Source organism: Acipenser ruthenus, chromosome 4 (assembly GCF_902713425.1).
Source record: "Acipenser ruthenus chromosome 4, fAciRut3.2 maternal haplotype, whole genome shotgun sequence".
NCBI classification, from domain to species: Eukaryota; Metazoa; Chordata; class Actinopteri; order Acipenseriformes; family Acipenseridae; genus Acipenser; species Acipenser ruthenus.
The window spans coordinates 76,310,476-76,332,232 of NC_081192.1; the positions used below are offsets into that span (position 1 = coordinate 76,310,476).

Below are 21,757 nucleotides of genomic sequence, written 5' to 3' on the forward strand. Positions count from 1 at the left end.
TCTTTCACTGATCGGCCAGCAACAATAGTATTATGTTAATACTTTGTATTACTTGTCTTTCAATACAATTTCATATCACTAGCAAACAGGTGTTTAATAAATCGGATGATTAATCGATCAATAGAAAATGTAAAGATTAAAACTCCTAATATATGTATCGGAATCTGCCTAGTCAACGCCCGGGGGGGGGGGGGGGGGGGGGGGCGGGGGCGTTGACTCAGGCAGAGTGTATTTTTGACATTAGGTAGATTACATTGACAATTAGACATGCTTATAAATCAAAGGTAGAGCACAGCACACAGTCACACTAAAGAATCAAGAAGTGCAGTTAACATATCTAATGACTGGTGAAATACAATTCAAAGCTGCTGCAGTATGTCCACTATTTTGTCATTTCAAATATTTTCACAAAACAAACATTAAACTTTAAAGCTGCAGTTTCCAGTGCAAAATCACATAATGAAAAACACATGTTTATCTTTTTGAAAGCATGATGTTATATCTGACAGTTCTGATGTATTTACCCACTCCGTGTTCACAGAGATAGAGAGACAGCATATTTTGTATATTTTCTCCTGCTATTTTCTCCTTTTTTGGGACATGTTGAAGTCTAAGGGATTATTTTAAACCTAATAGTACGCTGAACACTGCCTCAGCCAATCAGCATGCAGCATTCCTTGTCATTATCCACCAGTAAAGGCCTGTAAGCACAAAACATCATAATTTTGATTCAATGTATTGGTATGCTACAACTCTAGCCTAAAGCTATTTAAAAATCAAAGCAAGGATTTTGGATTACAAAGTTGTGGAACCATCAAGCTTCCTGTACATCCATCCCCACATCTGTTAGTTAAGGTCCTTCACATCTGTCATTAGCGATTCATTTTTACAATGTTCTAATATTCAGAATGTATTTGCAACAATTGTGAATTGTTATGTCTGTATTAACCCAAGAATAAAGTGGACTTTATTATTATTACACCTGGGTCCCCAGTGACTCTTTTTGAAAAGGATCGAATGCCATTGAAGGTCTGGGACTTTAGGGTTTTAGGAGCCTTGCAGTACCATGGCACTGCAGTGAAATACCGGTGTGTATTGGTTCATACAATGCAAAACAATTTGTATGCCAAAACATGAAAAAACCTTCCCACTGTGGCAGCTATGATACCATTGCCAGTGCCCTTGTGCTAGCTTAGCCTCTTTCTCTATTACAGAACAGCCACAATGCCATTGTAGTGCCACTGCATTGCTATTGAAGATCACAGGTGAAATGGAAAAAAAAAAACTCCAAAGATGTCCCAGGCTGGGAAAAGAAAGTGACAGTGTTTTGTTTGCTGTACAAACTTGATTAAGTTCTGGGCCTAACTTCTTCATGCAGACCCGACTGGGTTATTTGCTTTGATCCTGGATCACTGTACAGGGGATTAGGGTGTTAACTGGAGTGACAAATCCTTTGTTAATTCTTATTGACTTCTTTCTTACAGGACATAAATGCTTCAATGACAAACAGTACAGTGACAAGTAAACCGCCTGTGACGCTGAGATTGGTGGTTCCTGGAAGCCAGTGTGGCTCATTAATAGGAAAAGGAGGGTCCAAGATCAAGGAAATTAGAGAGGTAAATCAAAGTTCCATCAATTCCAGTCGACAAAACAAAACAAACAAACAAACAAACAAACTATATATATATATATATATATATATATATATATATATATATATATTTATATATATATATATATATATATATATATATATATATATATATATATATACTCCAATGGAAATAGTTCCTGCACTCATTAGCTGACCTAGAGGCATCTAATTCCTATGCCCTTAGATGTTTGTTTGTAACTACATCACAAAAACAAATCAAACAATACCACTCTACCGGTTTCTTTTTATCAATTAGGAGGGAGGGGCAGAGAAGGCTCAAGATAATTACCTTATAATGCTTTCCGAAACAAAACCAATGAAAATGGTTTGCAAGTCTGTATTTCAGTGAAGCTGCAATAAACCTTAACAACCCCATGGACACCTTAAAATCCAACTACTGAGGGAGAATGTATGATCCAAACTGCCTACCAAATCACTGGAGAAATATATAATACAATATTAGAAGAATCCACCAGCTTTCTGTCTTTATACTTGCAGGCCATTAGGAAAAAAATTCATCATGATGGCAATATGTTTTATTGCTGCAGGTTTGAGCCGTCGCTACACAAATCATTCAGTTAGGTCCACAACAGTCCAGTTATTGTCCAACACTGGTTTACAAAGCAGGGAAATTATGTCCATGACTGGTCATCGATGTAAAAGTAACCTTATGTTGCTGGACCGTCAACGAAGAGCAATGGAAAACCTGGCCACGCACTCTCTCTGCCGCAGGAGACTCACTTCAATCACCATCTTTAGCAAGTAGCACCACTTCCAAAGGTCACGCTCCTTCTACTGTCCAATCATAAGGCAACTTTCCCCAAAGCGTTTTTAATAACTGCTCAATAGCTGGATATATTCAAATAAATTACCAAGGAAAAGACTAATAATAATAATAATAATAATAATAATAATAATAATAATAATAATAATAATAATAATAATAATTAACATTTGCACAATCTTATTTTCTGATCTTTATTCTCAGTTCAAATAAAAGTATACAGCTTTAAAAATACTGTTTTGTACATTAATTTTATAGAGAAGCTTATAGGCAACGTGGTTATAACGGAGGACTATATTTTATAGAACGTTCATTGAAGAGTGCTGATGTGAAAGGATACATAAAAAAAAAAACCTTAAAAAACATAATGCCTGGTAATGCCCTGTCAAATGAACAACTAGGATTGTAATTTAGAAGTTGGGAAGTAGTCATATCTAATATGGTTTAGTAATTAGCGTGTGTTCATTTTGTTATCACTTAAAAATAAATTTCGGTTAGCGCAGGCAGGCACATCACACAGGGCGAGGCAATCCACACACAGGCAGCGGGCGGGCGCGAACCCGGGACCTCTCGCACGAAAGCATAGCGTCGATACCGCTGTACAAAAGAGCGTGTATCGGGCTTATGTCTTCGTGTGTGATTACGTCACCTACCAGCCCTGCTGCTGCCTCCCCCCTTGCACGCTACAGTATGTTTAATCGTGAAATATTGAAATGCCTATTTTTAGACATCTGACTCATTCTATAGATCTTATAAATGTTTTACATAACTTTTGTGATATGAAAACCTAGTTGACTGCCCCCCCCCCGCCCCCCGCCCCCCGCCCCCCGCCCCCCAAGCCAGCTGAGTCACTCCACTGACAGATGGAGTACTACAGTGTATCTGGTTAGCCTGTGCCCCAGAGGCCTCCACTCAGGAAACTCAATTTGACATCTGCTTAGAATGCTACTGTAGTACACCCTGGGGCTGTGGTGAAACATAGCAAATGCCTTAACAGACTTGTACAAACTATTACAATTATTTAATCATCTTATCAATACATAAAAGCCCATATTGAGGGTAATAGCAGAATATTCAGGGTTACAGAAGTAACAGACATTTGAGAACACTAAGAGCTTTATTGCTCAAATAGCTGACCCCATGTCCATTACTGTGTGACAATGGACCTGAAATTACTAGAAGTGCTTTGCTTGTGAACCATGTAATTTGAGGTACATTATCACAGACAGGCTCAATGCTGACCTTGGACAGTTTGTTGAGCCTCAACAGTTTGTTAAAAGTTAATGTAATTACCTCTTGGTCACACTTTGATATGTAATCAGTGTTGGTTACTGGTAAAAACAGTTACTTGAAACATAGCTCCCCAGTGTCAGGAAGACCTGATTTAAATACATACATCGTAAACGTCAATAAGGGGATAACTTGGGCTTCTAAAGGTGCTGAGAAAAAGGAATTTGCTGCTTGTAGGGATCCAAACCTGAGCTTAGAGCTTTAGAATAGAATGGTTATTATTTGTTTCATTATTACAGAATTCTACAGTTCTTGAATTATTTTTCCTACACTGTTATTTTTGTATTTTTCAGACCACAGGCGCTCAGGTACAAGTAGCAGGGGACATGCTGCCAAACTCCACAGAGAGAGCTGTAACTATCTCAGGCACTCCAGACGCCATCATCCAGTGCGTAAAGCAGATATGTGTGGTGATGCTAGAGGTAGGACAGAAGTGCACCCATTGCTTACCCCTCCCCACCCAGGGATATCAGACAAGCCTATTTGATGTAGTAAATCTTCATGTGTGCCTGGTTGCCTCTCACTTCCTGTCATATTGCTAATCTTTTTGTGACCCTGTTTATTTTGTCATTGCATCAGCCAAATTCAGCATGTCTTTCTCTTGAATGTAACAAAATAAGTTTTACTAAGAAAAAATGCACAGGCATTTTCTGTTTTAAGCAGAGATGCTTTTAGTAATGGGGTTTGAAGAATTGCAGTAAAAACTTGTACTTTTATTATTGCATTTATAAAAGTTGTTACAACTTGTTATAACTTGCTATACAATGACATATTAATATATTTCACCTATAAAGGCTTAATAAAATATTGATAACATTGTGGTGGGTGGCAGTGGCGTTTGACCCCACTGCAGAACAATCCTTGCAATGCAATAGGTATTCATTAGTAGCAGCCAGCCATGGTAAATCAAGCCACAGATCAAAGGGGGCTGTAATAAACAGGGTTGCACTCTATGTGGGTTGTGAGAACGAAGAGGTTAATCTTTGTGTTCTGTTGCTTTATGTCCCTTGTATCCAGTCCCCACCCAAAGGTGCCACTATCCCTTACCGCCCCAAATCTGCCTCTGCACCCATCATATTCGCGGGTGGCCAGGTCAGAGCAGACACCATCTTGGCTTCAGGAGGAAACCACACCATCCTGGCACAGCCACAACAAGCACCTGTTAGTGAACTTTTACTGTCTTCTTTAGACCTGTGTGTGTGTGTGTGTGTGCTACTGATATGTTAATGTAAATGTTTCATGCTGACAGATTAATATCAACTTTGATTTGAAGTAAGTTTTAAAGATAAGTATTCGATGCCAACATATTTAAAGTGTCAACTGTGTGAGCTTCAGTACAGTATTAGTCCTTTCTCTTGATTAAAATGTTTTCCCTGGCTTAAAGAAGAGTGCAGCTCCAATATTCTCCAGTAATATGGAAATATTCTCCATTGTTTGTTAATCATCAATCTGTTGTCTATTTAAAATTCATCAGATAAGGTATGGTTTACTTTTGTTCTTGCAGACCATTTTGAAAAAGAGGATAGCCTCAAAGTTGGCATTATAACTCTAACTGCAAGGCTAAATCCAAAAGAGTTTTGTAAATGCTTTGAAAACACGCATACAAATGTTGCAGATAATGGTTGTTCAAAAACCCACTTCTTCAGTTTCTGTGGGTCTCTTCAGTTTATTTATAGTATTTCGTTCTTAATACAAAACAGTAACATAATTTAGTTTCATCACCATTTAGATCTATTGGATTGACCTCACTGTCTTCTATAAATTTGACCTTTTGTTTCAATTATTAGTATAGGAGCCTCTACAGTGCCTTGCGAAAGTATTCGGCCCCCTTGAACTTTGCGACCTTTTGCCACATTTCAGGCTTCAAACATAAAGATATGAAACTGTAATTTTTTGTGAAGAATCAACAACAAGTGGGACACAATCATGAAGTGGAACGAAATTTATTGGATATTTCAAACTTTTTTAACAAATAAAAAACTGAAAAATTGGGCGTGCAAAATTATTCAGCCCCCTTAAGTTAATAGTTTGTAGCGCCACCTTTTGCTGCGATTACAGCTGTAAGTCGCTTGGGGTATGTCTCTATCAGTTTTGCACATCGAGAGACTGCAATTTTTGCCCATTCCTCCTTGCAAAACAGCTCGAGCTCAGTGAGGTTGGATGGAGAGCATTTGTGAACAGCAGTTTTCAGTTCTTTCCACAGATTCTCGATTGGATTCAGGTCTGGACTTTGACTTGGCCATTCTAACACCTGGATATGTTTATTTGTGAACCATTCCATTGTAGATTGTGCTTTATGTTTTGGATCATTGTCTTGTTGGAAGACAAATCTCCGTCCCAGTCTCAGGTCTTTTGCAGACTCCATCAGGTTTTCTTCCAGAATGGTCCTGTATTTGGCTCCATCCATCTTCCCATCAATTTTAACCATCTTCCCTGTCCCTGCTGAAGAAAAGCAGGCCCAAACCATGATGCTGCCACCACCATGTTTGACAGTGGGGATGGTGTGTTCAGGGTGATGAGCTGTATTGCTTTTACGCCAAACATAACGTTTTGCATTGTTGCCAAAAAGTTCGATTTTGGTTTCATCTGACCAGAGCACCTTCTTCCACATGTTTGGTGTGTCTCCCAGGTGGCTTGTGGCAAACTGTAAACGACACTTTTTATGGATATCTTTAAGAAATGGCTTTCTTCTTGCCACTCTTCCATAAAGGCCAGATTTGTGCAGTATACGACTGATTGTTGTCCTATGGACAGAGTCTCCCACCTCAGCTGTAGATCTCTGCAGTTCATCCAGAGTGATCATGGGCCTCTTGGCTGCATCTCTGATCAGTCTTCTCCTTGTATGAGCTGAAAGTTTAGAGGGACGGCCAGGTCTTGGTAGATTTGCAGTGGTCTGATACTCCTTCCATTTCAATATTATCGCTTGCACAGTGCTCCTTGGGATGTTTAAAGCTTGGGAAATCTTTTTGAATCCAAATCCGGCTTTAAACTTTTCCACAACAGTATCTCGGACCTGCCTGGTGTGTTCCTTGTTCTTCATGATGCTCTCTGCGCTTTAAACGGACCTCTGAGACTATCACAGTGCAGGTGCATTTATACGGAGACTTGATTACACACAGGTGGATTCTATTTATCATCATTAGTCATTTAGGTCAACATTGGATCATTCAGAGATCCTCACTGAACTTCTGGAGAGAGTTTGCTGCACTGAAAGTAAAGGGGCTGAATAATTTTGCACGCCCAATTTTTCAGTTTTTTATTTGTTAAAAAAGTTTTAAATATCCAATAAATTTCGTTCCACTTTATGATTGTGTCCCACTTGTTGTTGATTCTTCACAAAAAATTACAGTTTCATATCTTTATGTTTGAAGCCTGAAATGTGGCAAAAGGTCGCAAAGTTCAAGGGGGCCGAATACTTTCGCAAGGCACTGTATTTAACTTCTACGAGGATGGGTGAAAAGGGTTACTTTTACCTAAAAAAAAAGGTGACTTCAACTGAAAACTGAGTGACAGACCAGTGATATGCTGGTATGATAAAAAAAAAATAATATGAGCTATTTTTAACTAATAATGAGCTATTTTACATTTGATGACTTATTTAATATTTGTCAGTACTTATGGAGAAATCTCAAGTGCGGAATTACACAGAGTAAAAGTATTAATAATTGGAATCATCATTGCATAGAATTACATATGACATCATGTTCCTATAAACTAGGTATAAAGTAACTGACAGCAAGACAATACAGCTTAATTTGCATCGGACTAAAACTAAAATCACGTAACACAGTCCACTCTGTGTCACAGAAAACCTTTTTTTTTAAATTTGTGGGACAATAAGCAACCTGGTATTCTGTGATCTGAGTGGGCATCTAGAAATATATGGTATTAAAAGATCATTTAAATTTGATGGTGCAAGGCCATTTAATGCTTTATAAGTTAAAAGCAACACCTTAAAATCTATGATCGGAAGCCAGTGCAAAGATGCTAGCATAGGAGTAATGTGATCTTGTCTCCTAGTCCCGGTTAAAATTCTAGAAGATACAAAAGCATGCATCAGTGTCTCAGTATCTGAGTGTGAAAAAATACTTCTCAGTTTAGCTGATAAAAATACATTTTTAGATGATAAAAATACATTTTAGTAATTTTTCTGCTATTACTCAAAAGAAAGATTTGGGTTGAAGATCACAGCCAAATTTCTCATTTTGTCTGCATGTTCATAAGAGAAGCCACCAAGGAGTAAATCAGACATATTACGTTGTTTCTTCTGAGATCCCAAAATCATCACTTCTGATTTATCTGAGTTTAGCATTAAACAATTTTCAAGCATCTATTTTTTTATGTCAGCAAGACAGGTGATCAAACTATTTACAGCTGTGGTGAAAATTAACCCCATAGCTATGCATAATATTGCCCATAGGCAGCATATACAAAGAAAACAGAGTGTGGCCAATAATTGAGCCCTGTGGGACCCTGCATGTAACCTTTGACAGAAAAGAGGTCTCCTCCTCTATTTTAACAAATCGAAATGTGTTAAGTTGCTCGGCAACTACATTTTCTAAAACTTTAGACAGAAACAGAAGATTTGAAATAGGCCTGTAGTTATTAAGAACATTGTGATCTAGGGTAGATTTCTTGAGCAGTGGTTTTATTATTGCAGTCTTGAAAGAGTTAGGAACAATACCTGATAAAAGGGCACTATTAACAATATTTAATGCTGTGGTATTTATTTTGGAGCGTATACAGATTAATAGGTAGAAAGTAGCTTCAATTGTCTTTTTAATTGCTTTTTTACGCCCCCCCCCCCCCCCATAATATTTCATGGTGTTTGCTATCATGGTTCTGGGTTCTGTTTCTCCAATGTAATGTTTCTCTAAAGCTGCCTTTATCTGGCTTTGAGCTTGTTGAGAGCTTGCCTGGAAAACCCTAAATGCAAGGATTACGGAGGCAAGTCAAACTAATTCAGCTTGTGGATGGAGAGAAGGAAGCACATATCTGTATGTGCAAGTTTCAGTCTGTTTTGTACACATTTATTTAGTAAATGTATTAACATATCCATTCTTAATTCTCAGTTTCTAAAGCTTTCTTGGGTGATTTGGAACAATGGAAGCAGCAGGGTTTTGTTGATATTTGGCTGCAGACATATCAGCCCTGTATTGCCAATGTAACATGCGTCACTAATAATCATCATAGAAAGCATAAAAAACAAACTCAAATTCAGTTCACATACCTTATCAGTAACGAAGCCCAAAACTAGTAAAGAGGTAACTAAAGTTGTGGTGACACAGATGTGTCATGTACACAGTTACCAGGAACGGTACAGCTCAGACATTAATACACAGGGTTCACTCTGGGCTCCGAGTTGAATTAGAATTTATTCTTGGAAGCACTGCTAAACTAATAATAAGCTCCACAAGTTGTTTTTTATGAAGTGACACTGGGCAACGCCAGCAGAAGTAGCACTTGCTGCTACCCAAGGCAATTTGATTTTTATCGTATTGTGTTCAGTTACACAGGTTTTTGAATACTCATGCACGCCAAAATTGGATTTCGTATAAAACACATATATACAAGTACAGTACTTGCCTTTTGTGTTAGTACAGTACTTATTCATCTTTGTGTTAGGATCACTCAGTTATCTTCATATTGTACAGTGAGATAAGTATGACACATTTTCCTTGTAAATAAAATGTATTATGTTTTGTTTTAAATTATTTTTTATGCGTGAGATAATATGCAAATATGTGAGTCTCATGCTCAGTGCATGAGATTTGAAATGCCTGCTGAAACAGGTGATTTTTTTGGTGAATTTTTACTAAACTTAATAGTTTATTGATTTTGAGCCCAGTTAAAGCTTGCTACTGGCAAAAGAAACCGAGTTGCAGTTAGCATAAGCCACATATTTTGGAGAAATAAACCTTGGAAATACGGTAATAAAAAAGTTAATGATTTGGCTAATAGGCTTTCCCATGGTAATACTATTAAAGATACTGATATAGAAGAATGTATTTTCTAATTTGTATTTTCTTTTAAACCACCAGGATATACCTGTCCTCTGGTCAGCCTGCCCCAAGGTACTCATTTTAGATTTATAATCACAGCATTACGCACCATGGCATCCGATGTAGACATGAAGGAGTTTTAAGGTGGTATTGCAAGCTGATGTTTTAAAGTGGCTGGAGTCTGTTTTAATAATCTAAACAGTGGCAGATCATTGCGCCTTAAAGTCTGTAGCCCTGCTCTTTCATCTTTTTCCAGTGTGTTTTAATATATATATATATATATATATATATATATATATATATATATATATATATATATATATATAGTAACAAGACAGGTAGGGGGTTAATATCCTCCCTGCCAGAAACGTATTTGTTTAATTGTTTAATTATGATTTATTGTTTCATTATCACCTGCACCTGGTTACCATTGTAAATTAGAGCCAGCTGCAGGGTATTTATAGAGAGGCTGCTGGTGTGTGTAGGAGCCCGATTGAAGGTGTGCTCAATCGTAGAAAGAAAAGTAAATAAAAATAAAAATAAAAATAAAAAAGGGGGTAATGTGTAAAGCCTTTGTTTAAAAACCCACAGTTTTTTAACAAATACAAAAAAGGCTTTATACAGCACCGTACCTTTTTTTATACAGCACCGTACCTTTTTTTATACAGCACCGTACCTTTTTGAGTTGCTGGCTTGTTTGTGACATTCCCTTCAGTCTGTGTTGTGAGAGCATGTATTTGAGGTGTATAGTTTATTTTACACTGTGTTGCTGTGTTAGTTCTTATTGTATTCAGATTCCACTGCGGTATCTAGTTTCACTTGCATGACCTTCTCATATTAGACATTCATGGTCAACTGCTTTGAATAAGCAAGAGAGTGGAGCTAGAGGTTACCTCTTCAAGGGCTAACCCAGGCAGATGATTTGGTATGAGGGCAGACCCAGTACTGCACTGCATGTTGTTAATGGTTACAGGAAAATAGGATTATGTATTAGCAGTGATTGACAGCATGAGAAATATTTGGTAAATGGACAACTAGGTAGCTGTGGCTGTTAGGCATCTTTAAGCTGGCACAGAGGTTTTTTGTTTGTTTGTTTGTTTGTTTGTTTGTTTGTTTGTTTTAATGATATTCTGTTTTACTGTACATGTATTTTTAGTGTAGTTGAAAAATATATATATATGGGTGTATGGAAATAGATTTTCTGGTTCCATCTGTACTTGCAAGTGGCCCCTGGACCACAGGTGGAGAAATTCATGTCTTCATGAATGTGGGATTTTTTGATACAAACTAAAGGGAGCATTCAGTGTGATATGTATAGACAGAGTCACCACTGCAGCTGACCGTGGTATAGAATCAGTATGCCTCAGGTTAAGCAATTTTTAACACAGACTAATGCTAACTGCTAATCCATGTAAGTAGCTGTTTGTATAACAAAACATTATTAGAATGCCCTCTGCTGGTAAATATAGGGAATTTGTGCAAAATAAATAAAATACAAAGTAGGGAATTTAAGGACAAAATTCTGAGGCTGTAACATACAAATGAATTAGACTAGAATTGCCATGTTATGCAGTGTGTTAGCATCAAACAATTCAGCACAGTGTTATCAAAGTTGTTGTTATTAGGTTCTTTTTAAAAAGCTACTACAAGGAAAAATGTGCCGTGATTGAAATCCTAAAATCCCAGGGTAATCTAGAGTAAATCCTAGGGTAAATGTTTAGGGTATTTTTTTTGTTTGTTTTTTTTGTTACATACTATATATTTTGTACTGTGTATGCCACATCTGTTTTGCACAACACTCATTCAGGTCTATGCAATGATGAATTCTCTCTGACCATTGGTGCTATACAGACAGGGTGATGTATAATTTGCACAACATTGTTGATTTGCATTGTTTTCAGTTCTACTTAAATGTTAACATTATTGAACAGTGTGTGTCTCCGTCATGACATTTTTTCTTTGTATTACCATTATCTACACACCCTCCCGTTTGTTGTGAGAATAGTAAAAGTATTACAAAACTTTACTGGAAAATTATACTGCAGTTGCACATGTGGTGACATAGTAATTAGACTGAAAATACACATACGCAAGTGTGGATACTGTGTAAATACAAAAGAGCAACTGGCAATATTTTTCATTTTGCAATTGCATTTTATTTACACAACCATATGTGTTATGACAGTGTAGTTAGACACTTAATGTAAAGTGTAACCCTTTGTTTGTTTTCCCACACCAAATTATTTTTGGTCATTTTGGTATAACCCTTACTGAAAAATATGACAACACCACTGCTGTCACCCCTGTATTTAAAAAATATTTTTCACCTATCATCGAATTTACACGCAACAAAACTTAAGGGCCAACATAAGCTTACTTGAATGTCTGTGGGTCTGAGGTTTTGATTGTCTAATAGAAGGTTTAATGATCTATAATTCAGAGATGATATGACTAACCTGACTTTCCTTTGTGTTTTACAGACCTTTGCAATCCAGGGACAGTATGCCATTCATCCAGACGTGAGTCACGTGCATGTACATCACATTCCTATTCCTCCATATTCCATCTTGGCAGAATTTACTATCTGCCTTATCTTTTAGACTTTAAATAGCAACATCATAAAAACAATAATCATAAAAAAAAGAATGTGGACTGTAATCTGTACTTGATGCAACTAGAAAATACTCTACAGCAGCCCAGATTTTTTATGTCTGTTTAATAAATACTTATAATAATATTGTAATAATTGTAAACAAAGAAAAAAAAAACAGACCGAATAACACAAAACTCTAACAACTTGGTTTCTTTTTTTTTTTAAATTTTTTGAATTGTTGATTTTTGCTCTTGAAAAAAAAAACTATGGTTTTCTGTATTCTGAAATAATTCCATTTGGTTAGTTAGTTCTAATTTCCCATCCTGCCCTGCAGTTGACCAAGCTTCACCAGTTGGCTATGCAGCATTCCCCCTTTACTCCCCTTGGGCAGACCAACCCTGGTTTCCCTGGTACGTACCCATGACTCCCTGGGGATGTCCTTCTTAACTCCTTTTGTTTCCCGTGGTCATTACTTCATTTTATTAAATGTACTCAATGACCAAGATTCCTTTTCTTTCAAAACTTAACAAGACTTACGTTTTTTGTTTTCCTTTATTTTTGTTTGTATGTGTGTTTGTATTTATCCTGGTAACGCTTTGCTAAATCTCACTGCCATCCTAATCATTTAACCCAAGGGTCTCCAGTGGTGAGTTTTTCTCAATTGGGCCCTATACACAATCTGTTTTCGTGACTTCTATTAAATTTGGTATTCATGAAACTGTTCTAAACTGATGTTGATTTCTTTATGAACCGTTTAGAAAAGTGTTATGAATATCACACTTATGTAATTCAATTAAACAGATGTACGTCTCAAAATTACTCCATTGGGTTAACCCTTTGTGGATAGACCCCATGATTTTTAAAAACTGGAATATAAAACAAGCGGTAATTACCAAGCATGTATAAAACATTTTCTCATCTCACATTCCTATAACAACTTTTTTTTTCACATGCCTTGTATTTTTTTTGTAGATTCAGTTTCCTAGACTTATAGTTTAACTTTCTTTTAAATGACTCTGGTGATGTCCATTTCTCCTGACACCACACTATAGTTTTGTTTCCTATGTCGCTAGTGTGGTGGCAGTATACATAGGCTTCACCAATGTGAAAGTCAAGTCTGTAAAACTTAGCAATCTACAGCAATTGATAAGAATAAGTTGTTGTGCTAATGAGTGGTCTGAGCTGTTTTTAAAGCCATAGTTGTTACATTTTAATGGTACAAAACTAGTAAGAAACTACTTGCACATAGCAACCTTTATGGAGTGCTACATATTATAAATACATTTTCTCAGCAACATTTTCATTTAGGATATGCAGATATTTGAAATGTAACGCTATAGGTGAAAGGTTGTAATTCAAACTGGGTCCAAAGGTCTAGATGCAACCAGACTAAGTGACCTGCAGCAAATGTATCAGGAGGCAACATCTATAGTTTTGTATTGAATATTTGCATATACTGAATAAAGAAAACCTTATAATAAAGTGGTGGTGGTGGGCTAGCTAACAAGAGGTAAGACAATTGATTATAAACCAGTAGCTAGCACATCTTTTTATATTTGAGTAGTTTATTCCTAGTTATGTAACATTGAGGCATATTTAAAAAGCTTTAACACATTATTTAATTAGTTGTTTAAATAAAATTAAGTTTGATAGTCATTAAACTTGTTTGCAACAGTCTAGAACAGTTTCATGAATATCATGGTCCAACTCAGGAAATAAAGCTTTGAGAATAGGGCCCACATTACATTTCTTATTGAAAGAAAAAGTGGCATAAACTTTACACTGCAGCTACCTGGCCTTGGAACTCATTGGTCACATTATCCATCTGTGGCCAGGAGTTAAGGGTTAAATAAATAATGTTGCATCTGTAGCATCATTTTCCTGTGATGTGTGGTCTTCTGTATATATCAAGATTTATGTTGAATTCTCCTTGTCTTACCTATTGCTATGCTACATCTTTGTTTGCATAGCGATACATTTAACTGTTCCTTTGGTAAAATACTGTCAGATTTGACATGGCCAGTCCTTTCATTCTCTGCAAACAGTTCTATAACTGAAATTATTCCTTATGTTTCTAGAATGTACTTTTATTTTTGTTTTAAACTTAACTAACATATCCTTAATCAACCCACTCACCTTCCTTCATTTCCTTAATTTCCAATACCTCACCATTAAATATACCCACGCTTTGATTTTGTTCCATAGAATATCCTGTCCTCCCCCATTCTCTAGCCCCTGAACTCTCTCTTAACATTCTTCTATACACCCATCCACCCCCACTCCTCCCTGCCATATCTCTCACCTCTCAAATGTGTAATATAATGAACAACATTTTGAAGCAAGTTTAAAAGGCAAAAGGCACATTTTGAAAGAGGAGCAATACAAAACTTGCTTGAAACTACCAATTTCTTAGTGTTATTTCTTGCTAATTTTCTACCATTGTAATTACTTTATCCCTTTCATAAAATGTGCCTTTGTGCTTTAAAATGAGGCCTAGCGTCTTTTGTGTGCCTCTTGAAGACTAAATCAGTGGTTGCTAACAGTTCTCCGTCCGTTTTCCTGCCTCAGGTCTTGATGCCACAACTCCTACCAGTTCCCACGAGCTCTCAATTCCAAATGATGTAAGTATACCTTATTGTTTATGTTATATCTTGATAACATTTACCGTGACTAAGCAGTTAATAAAACATAAATGGACACTGTGCTGAGAACTAACAACTAGCTTCTTTATTGAGCTCTTCAGAATAAGACTGTAAAACTGAGCACACTCCGTGAGCTATGCAAATCTTACCAGTAGGTGGCAGTAGCCAACTAATCTTAATACTAAACCAAATACATAATAGTTTCTTCCCCTGTTCAGAAGCACATGCCATGGTGTACAATTCTGGTCCTCCTAAATTACTGAATCAATGTAACCTTCTTCCTGGTCTTAATGAGTTAATTATTTAATAAAACGAAAAAAAAAAAAAACTTGAGGACTGGATTTGTGCATCACTTGAAAACTGACACTTCCATTTAAGGACCAGTTATGAACACTCAATAATGCATCTATAACTCTGCCCTCCAGTAGAGTTATCCACAATAACAGTCACAGCAATGCAGCAATACACTAAGAAACCTTACAATCAATCAAGTAAACATGGGTTAGATTAAACCATACGAGTAATGTCAAAATGTTATGTAATATTTGAGTGCTTTAAAATCCACTAGCTCCTTTGCCCCATCACTGTGGTGCTGAAGATCTTTATTAAAATACTCTAACACCATCCTATAGGTCAAAGTTGGGAATCTGACTGAATATGTCAGACTACTGACGTTACTGAACTATTTACCACAAATTACTTTTTTTTTTGTCAACTGGTGTCTACTTTTGTAATAAAGTCAAATGAAGCCACTGACGTTGTTACTGCTCTCACTCCACTGTGGCATCTGAAAGCCTGTTCTTCCTCACTCCAGTTAATAGGCTGCATTATTGGCAGACAAGGAAGCAAGATCAATGAAATCAGGCAGATGTCAGGGGCACAGATCAAGATCGCCAATGCCATAGAAGGTTCAGCAGAGCGACAGGTCACAATCACAGGATCCCCTGCAAACATCAGTTTAGCACAGTACCTCATCAATGCAAGGTAAGTTTCCCACTTTTGTACTAGTGCGGCGTATAGCTAGGATTAATGCTGTAGACACTTGATAACCCCCACAGTAATCTCAAGTATGGTAGATTATACCTATTGCTACATAGAAATCCATGCAGCATCTTGCAGTCTTTGCAGTAAAGGGCTATTTTGCAAGTCTGTAAAATCAACAGTTTCACATTAGGATGATAATTATTATTTTTTTTTTTTTATGAAACCTGTAATATGCCGGTATTTAGCAATTAAGAAAATGCATTCATGTTTAATTCACACAATTAAAATCAAAGGCCACAATAAAATGATGGACACAATGGATGAAAACGCTGAAATAAAATGTCCTAGTCATGCCTAAACCATTTCCCTAATGCTTTCTCCCATTGCCAAATTAGCTGTCATGTCATGTCAAAATACACTATACATGTTTATGCAGTGCTGTAGTTATTCCAAGAATTCTCAGGAGTGAAATAACCACAGTACAAAACAGACGTTGAAATAACCACAGCACTCCACTGACGTTCCTGGAGCATTCTGTTTATATAATAAGTATAACGAATGAAAAGGACGTAAGTTAAACCTGAATTAAACAGCTGACTTGAGAGCTTTACTTTCCTTAGCTCAAGAGTGATTTGGAACAGTGCGATTCATCAGGTCATTCTTTCACTGGATTTGATTGAATAATAAAAAAGGATACATTCCAAAATTAGATGACGTACATTTTTAAATCACTCAGCATCTTTTGGGGAAAAATAAATGTTAAAACCACAGCTATTTGACTAAAATACAGTAATGAAGACATCAGTGGGTTTTACTCTTACTATCAAACCCAGAGTTACAAAACAAGGAAATAGCAACTCAGAAGTTAACCTGAGGCAATTATTATAACATTACATCTTAGTAGTGTTATTCTGTCACAAACAGTGATTGGAGTCACACCATAAGGTAAAGCACCTGTGATAAACAGGTGCTCAAATGCTAAATGAAATACCTTTTTAATAAGCAACTGGTCATACACTGTGTAAGTTACTCATTAAAAATTGATAGATATTAACTCAGGTCTAATCCGTTATCCAAAGTATTAACCTTTTAATTTACAGTAATATAACAGTTATAACAGGAAGACATCATTCATACGCTATATATATCACAGCCTATGCAGTTCTTTCCTAATTTGCCCACTTCCTTTCTGCCTCAAATGGTAGTTAATTACATCTGTTAAGGCAGCAACTCTCAACCAGTGAGCCGCACCTCCTTAGGGAGCACGGTGAGAATTCTAATAAAACGGTAATTATAATAGTAATACAAAAATGAAAAATACAGTTTTGCACATAAGTCTAAATGTGAATTTTACTGCAACTTCAACAATATTCAGTCTGGAAAACCGCTGTTATTAAAGCAGAGACCCAATCACAGGCACATTTTATGTTTAAGAAATCAGTGACAGTTCTGTTTCCTCTGCATTGTACCCTTGCTCAGTACATAACATGGATCAGTTTGTGACGCATGATAAAGAGTGCGATTGTGCAGGTGCGTCATCATTTAAAAAACAGAGTTCAGAAATATGAAGAAAGTTGCTTAGAAATTGGATTTACCTTTGTTGACAAGGCAGATAAACCTTGTCCTCAGTGTGTCATCTGTAGTGATGTACTAGCTAACGACAGGCTAGTTAAGAAAAGTGCAGCCGGAGAAATGTGTGTTTTTAAAAGTCTAACTGTCGGTAATAAATTCTTCAGAGAAACTAGTGTCAAGTTCACTCAAATTTAAAGAAAGAATTAAGTTAGTAGGATGACCCAGTTTACAAAAGGTACCAGGTACATTTTTTTTATTATTATTTTTTTTCATTTTTAACATTGAATTAGGTGTTCTATTCATAGGATAGCATCTGTACACAGGATAAGTACTGGAATTGTGGCAAATACTTCACTGTGATTTGTTGATTTCTGATATGTGATTTATAATTCTCAAAAAATGCTGAGGTGGCATGTGATTAAAAAAAGGTTGGGAACCCCTGTATTAAAGTAATTGTAGCTAACTAAACAATTACATAAATCCTAGCTCATTTTCTGGATACCTGTAGGTCTCAAATGTGCAGTTTTTAATGAAACACATCTCATAGCAAACATGTATTTTCATTTTAATACAACATATCTGTTACTACGACTACTACTACTACTAGAATGTTCTATTCCTCTATTCCTTTTTCGCTGGAAATATGTTATACTTGCACTTCATGGATCATTTCACTTCAGCAGTGTCTTCTGGGTTATAGCATGTGACGGAAAACATGTCAGTTAGTAAGGGGAAACAGCTGATTGGTTATTGAGAGGAAAGAAGCCTTTGAAGGGGTGGGGACAATTCCACACTCCAGGTACAATGGCCAAGCAAGTGCATCACTGTCTGAAAGTGTAGTACAGATATTGTGTTTTAAATAAAAAAAATAAAATAAAAAAAACATATTTACAATAACATGCTTTTTTCAAAACTGGATATTTGAGGCATATATTAAGAATGAAAGTGCTCAACAGATGAAATGTATGGTATTATTTTATCAGCTACAATCACTCTAAAGGAGTGCTAACCGCACATTTAAAATCAATTTCTTTACCTTGCATTAGCTTTGACAATCTAGCCCTCTATGATTTCTTACTAGAAAGTAGCAACCACTATTACTTCTATAGCATTGTTTTGAAATATCTGTATATCCCAAATAAAGTGTAAAAATCAAGCAACAAACAAAAAGGTTTTAAACATAGAAAATGATCTAATGCTAATTTTATTTAACAGGAACACAGTCTCTAGAAGCTCCTATAGGTTTAACACCAAAACTGCAATAATTTTGTGTTTCAGTTTCAAAATTAGATGTGACACCATTTCTTTTTTTATAGGTTGTACATGTTTTCAATGGGAGTATAAGAGGCCAAATAACTGGTATGTTAAGGACACACATACTAGTGCCATTTTTGCCTTTTCTTCTTGAGGTGAAAATAGTATTGTACATATTTTGATTTTGGTGTTGGATTCAAAACTGAGTGAGATTCACAACTAAACTATAGACAGTATAGACAACCCAGTGCCTAGGAAAGAAATCAAACTTCATACCCAAAGACATTAATATGGTAATGAGTGAAGCATTAGGGAAATCAGTACAAAGTGTGATGTGTATTCCTGGAACACCAAGTACTGCATTAAACAGACAGATTTTTTGACTTTTGGGGCATAAAAATAAATTAATAAATAAAAAAAACAATACTCAGAGAGCCTGTTAAAACAGTACCCCTCTCCTAATGCTGAATTGTGCATCATTTCTGCGATAGAAAAATGATTTTATTTTACCAGTTTTATAACTGTAATGGTTTGTTCTTCTTCACACAAAAAAAGATTCCACTTTTTTTGAGAAAAATCAGCCCCAAATTTAAGATTTCACTTTTTTTGAGAAAAATCAGCCCCAAATGTATGTCATGGGGTAAAAATATGAAGAGTTATTCAATTTGCATTTCTGTAATGTATTGTGCTGATCCTGTCATGAAGGGTTCTTTATAAAATTAGGCGGTTAGATGGGCACCGGGGCAGTCTGGGGCCCACATGACATACTGTATGTGGCTGATTATAGTGAACAGGTTGAAAATCCATGGTTCAACCAAAGTACTGACAGTCTGACTAAACCAACATGATTCTTCTGTATGCTGAGGTCTGCCTTTTGCTGTGGTGTGTTGGTGTTTGGTTATATACATCATACTGTTTTGAACTGGTTTGCACATACAACAAAACATGTTTCACAAAAAATGTTGATTTTATTTTTGTTCAACTTCTACTACTACTTGACATTTACATTTTTTTAAATTATCAAAACAGTTATACAGGTAGGTCCAAAAATACTGTAAGTCCCAGGGTCAGCTGTGGAGGCCAATGTATCATTACACATACAAGCTACACGATGACAAAAATGTAACATAACACACCACTAACTGCTCTTATCATTTCACAATATATGATGCTTTGTATGCTCTGATGATTATTCTTGAATAAAAGAAAGAATTCCAGTGAACATTTGGTTTGCATTTGAGTTTGGTTGTACTAAAGCCAGGAGAAGAAAAACAGACCAGCCAAAAAACAAACAAAAAACAAGCCTGCTGAAGATGTTGATTAGTGCTGGGGAGTTAACATCATTATTTCTTTCTAAGTTCCTATTTTCAGTTTGCTTGCCCTTCATCTTGCCATGATCTGCATTCCTTAGATTTCTTTCTTTCATGAATTTAAAAAAAAAATCATTTTTATTTTTAAAACAACTATGTAGTATGATGTTAATGTTTTCTTCATCAAATCATGAAATTCCCTTTTGTTATTTATCTTCTTTAACACATAACATGTTCCCCCTTGACCCTCATTTTTCCCTTTTTTCTCTTTCTCTTTTTCTCTCTCCCTCTGCTTGTGTGACCCTCGTGTTGACCAATATAATCCCTGTGTTCACTCCTTTATCCTGCCTCCTTTTTCTCCCTGCCTCCCTCCCTCCCTCTCTCCCTGGCTGTACCCCTAAACCCAATCTTCTGTTCCTGTTCCTCTCTTCGTTCGCAGCTTAGAGATGGCTAAAATCAGCACCCAGACTGCTTCGGTCACGAACCCTGTTGACCTCAACATGAACCTCTCTCAGTCTGCCACCCCTACCTCCACTCCCACCTCAATGGCTGTTCTGGCAGCGGCGGCCGCTGCTTCCGCCGCGGTCAACGTCAATTCCCCTCCTCCCTTACCAACCACCCACTATGCTGTTCCTGTCTCCAGTCTGCTTGGCATGAAAACTGTCCCATTCCTGGCGCTAAACGCCGCGGCCGCAGTGGGGGCCACGGGGAGTTTATCTGCTTATACCACTAAAATCCCATCCACCAGCGGGGTTAAGAAATCCGACCGACAGAAGTTTGCTCCGTATTGAGAAGGGATGAGAGAATGCAAGTCCCCCCACTCCCCCTCATGCTTTCAACCAAGATTCTATGGTAGATTATACAGTATTACAGTAACCAAGAAAACAAACAAATATAGTTTTTCTTTTTTTTTTACAAAAAAACAAACAAGACCAAAAGAGGCATATCATGCTAGTTTCTAAATGTTAGCACCTCAAATTGTCTTCCATTCTTCATTGTGACCTGAACAAAATCTCAAACAGCTACTTCCAACAGCATAAATGACAGATTTGATATTATAAAACATCATATTTGACATGGGTTTTTCTATAAAGCACCACATACAATGAAAAAAAAAGTTAATTTTTGGTGTTTTGTTAAGTAGTCTGAAATACAATTCTTTGATATATAGATTTAAAAAAAGTCCCCTATATAATACTAAGCGAAGTATTTTACTGGTCATATCAATCAATCATCAAATCAATTCATTCAACTAGCCGAAACACTTGTCTGACTATCAAATGTCTTAAAAGACCCATAACACTCTTTGGGGTCTATTTGAGTGCTCTAGATTTTATATTAATCCTGCTGGTGTTTTCCCCTCGGGTTGATTTATTGACCCAACTATTAACATAAATACAGTGAAATGAGGTTCACGGATTTATACATGTCAGGGTGGCGTTTATTTAAATAGACCCATTTGAGGAAGGTGACATATCCCCCACTCCAATGTAAGACAGTGGTGGTATGCACCCTATTTGGTACTTTTTTAACTGCAGGATACATTTACTTGGTGTTATGCCAATCAATGGTGGATTAGGAATCATGGATTCACAAATTCAAAATCCTTATTGATGCATTTATTTACATATTCATTTGTGTATTTCTTATAATTACACAAGCTTGAAAACAA

At 36.5% G+C, this 21,757-nt stretch overlaps 1 protein-coding gene across 12 annotated transcripts in view; it reads left to right on the top strand.

Moving 5' to 3' along the window:
- LOC117400384 (poly(rC)-binding protein 3-like) overlaps window positions 1-21,757 on the top strand; it is a 311,376-nt gene that overhangs the window by 277,294 nt on the left and 12,325 nt on the right. For 4 of the 12 annotated variants that reach the window (XM_034000260.3, XM_059022799.1, XM_059022801.1 and 1 more), the window contains 9 exons: window positions 1,485-1,616; window positions 4,022-4,150; window positions 4,746-4,889; window positions 9,770-9,802; window positions 12,211-12,249; window positions 12,658-12,733; window positions 14,892-14,944; window positions 15,780-15,949; window positions 20,525-20,937. In XM_034000260.3, coding sequence (XP_033856151.1) covers window positions 1,485-1,616; window positions 4,022-4,150; window positions 4,746-4,889; window positions 9,770-9,802; window positions 12,211-12,249; window positions 12,658-12,733; window positions 14,892-14,944; window positions 15,780-15,949; window positions 20,525-20,876 — 1,128 coding nt within the window. In that variant the 3' untranslated portion in view covers window positions 20,877-20,937. Of the gene's footprint in view, window positions 1-1,484; window positions 1,617-4,021; window positions 4,151-4,745; window positions 4,890-9,769; window positions 9,803-12,210; window positions 12,250-12,657; window positions 12,734-14,891; window positions 14,945-15,779; window positions 15,950-18,837; window positions 18,881-20,524; window positions 20,938-21,757 lie in introns of those variants that run through there. The other 8 variants (XM_059022802.1, XM_034000263.3, XM_059022804.1 and 5 more) reach the window with 7 other exon arrangements.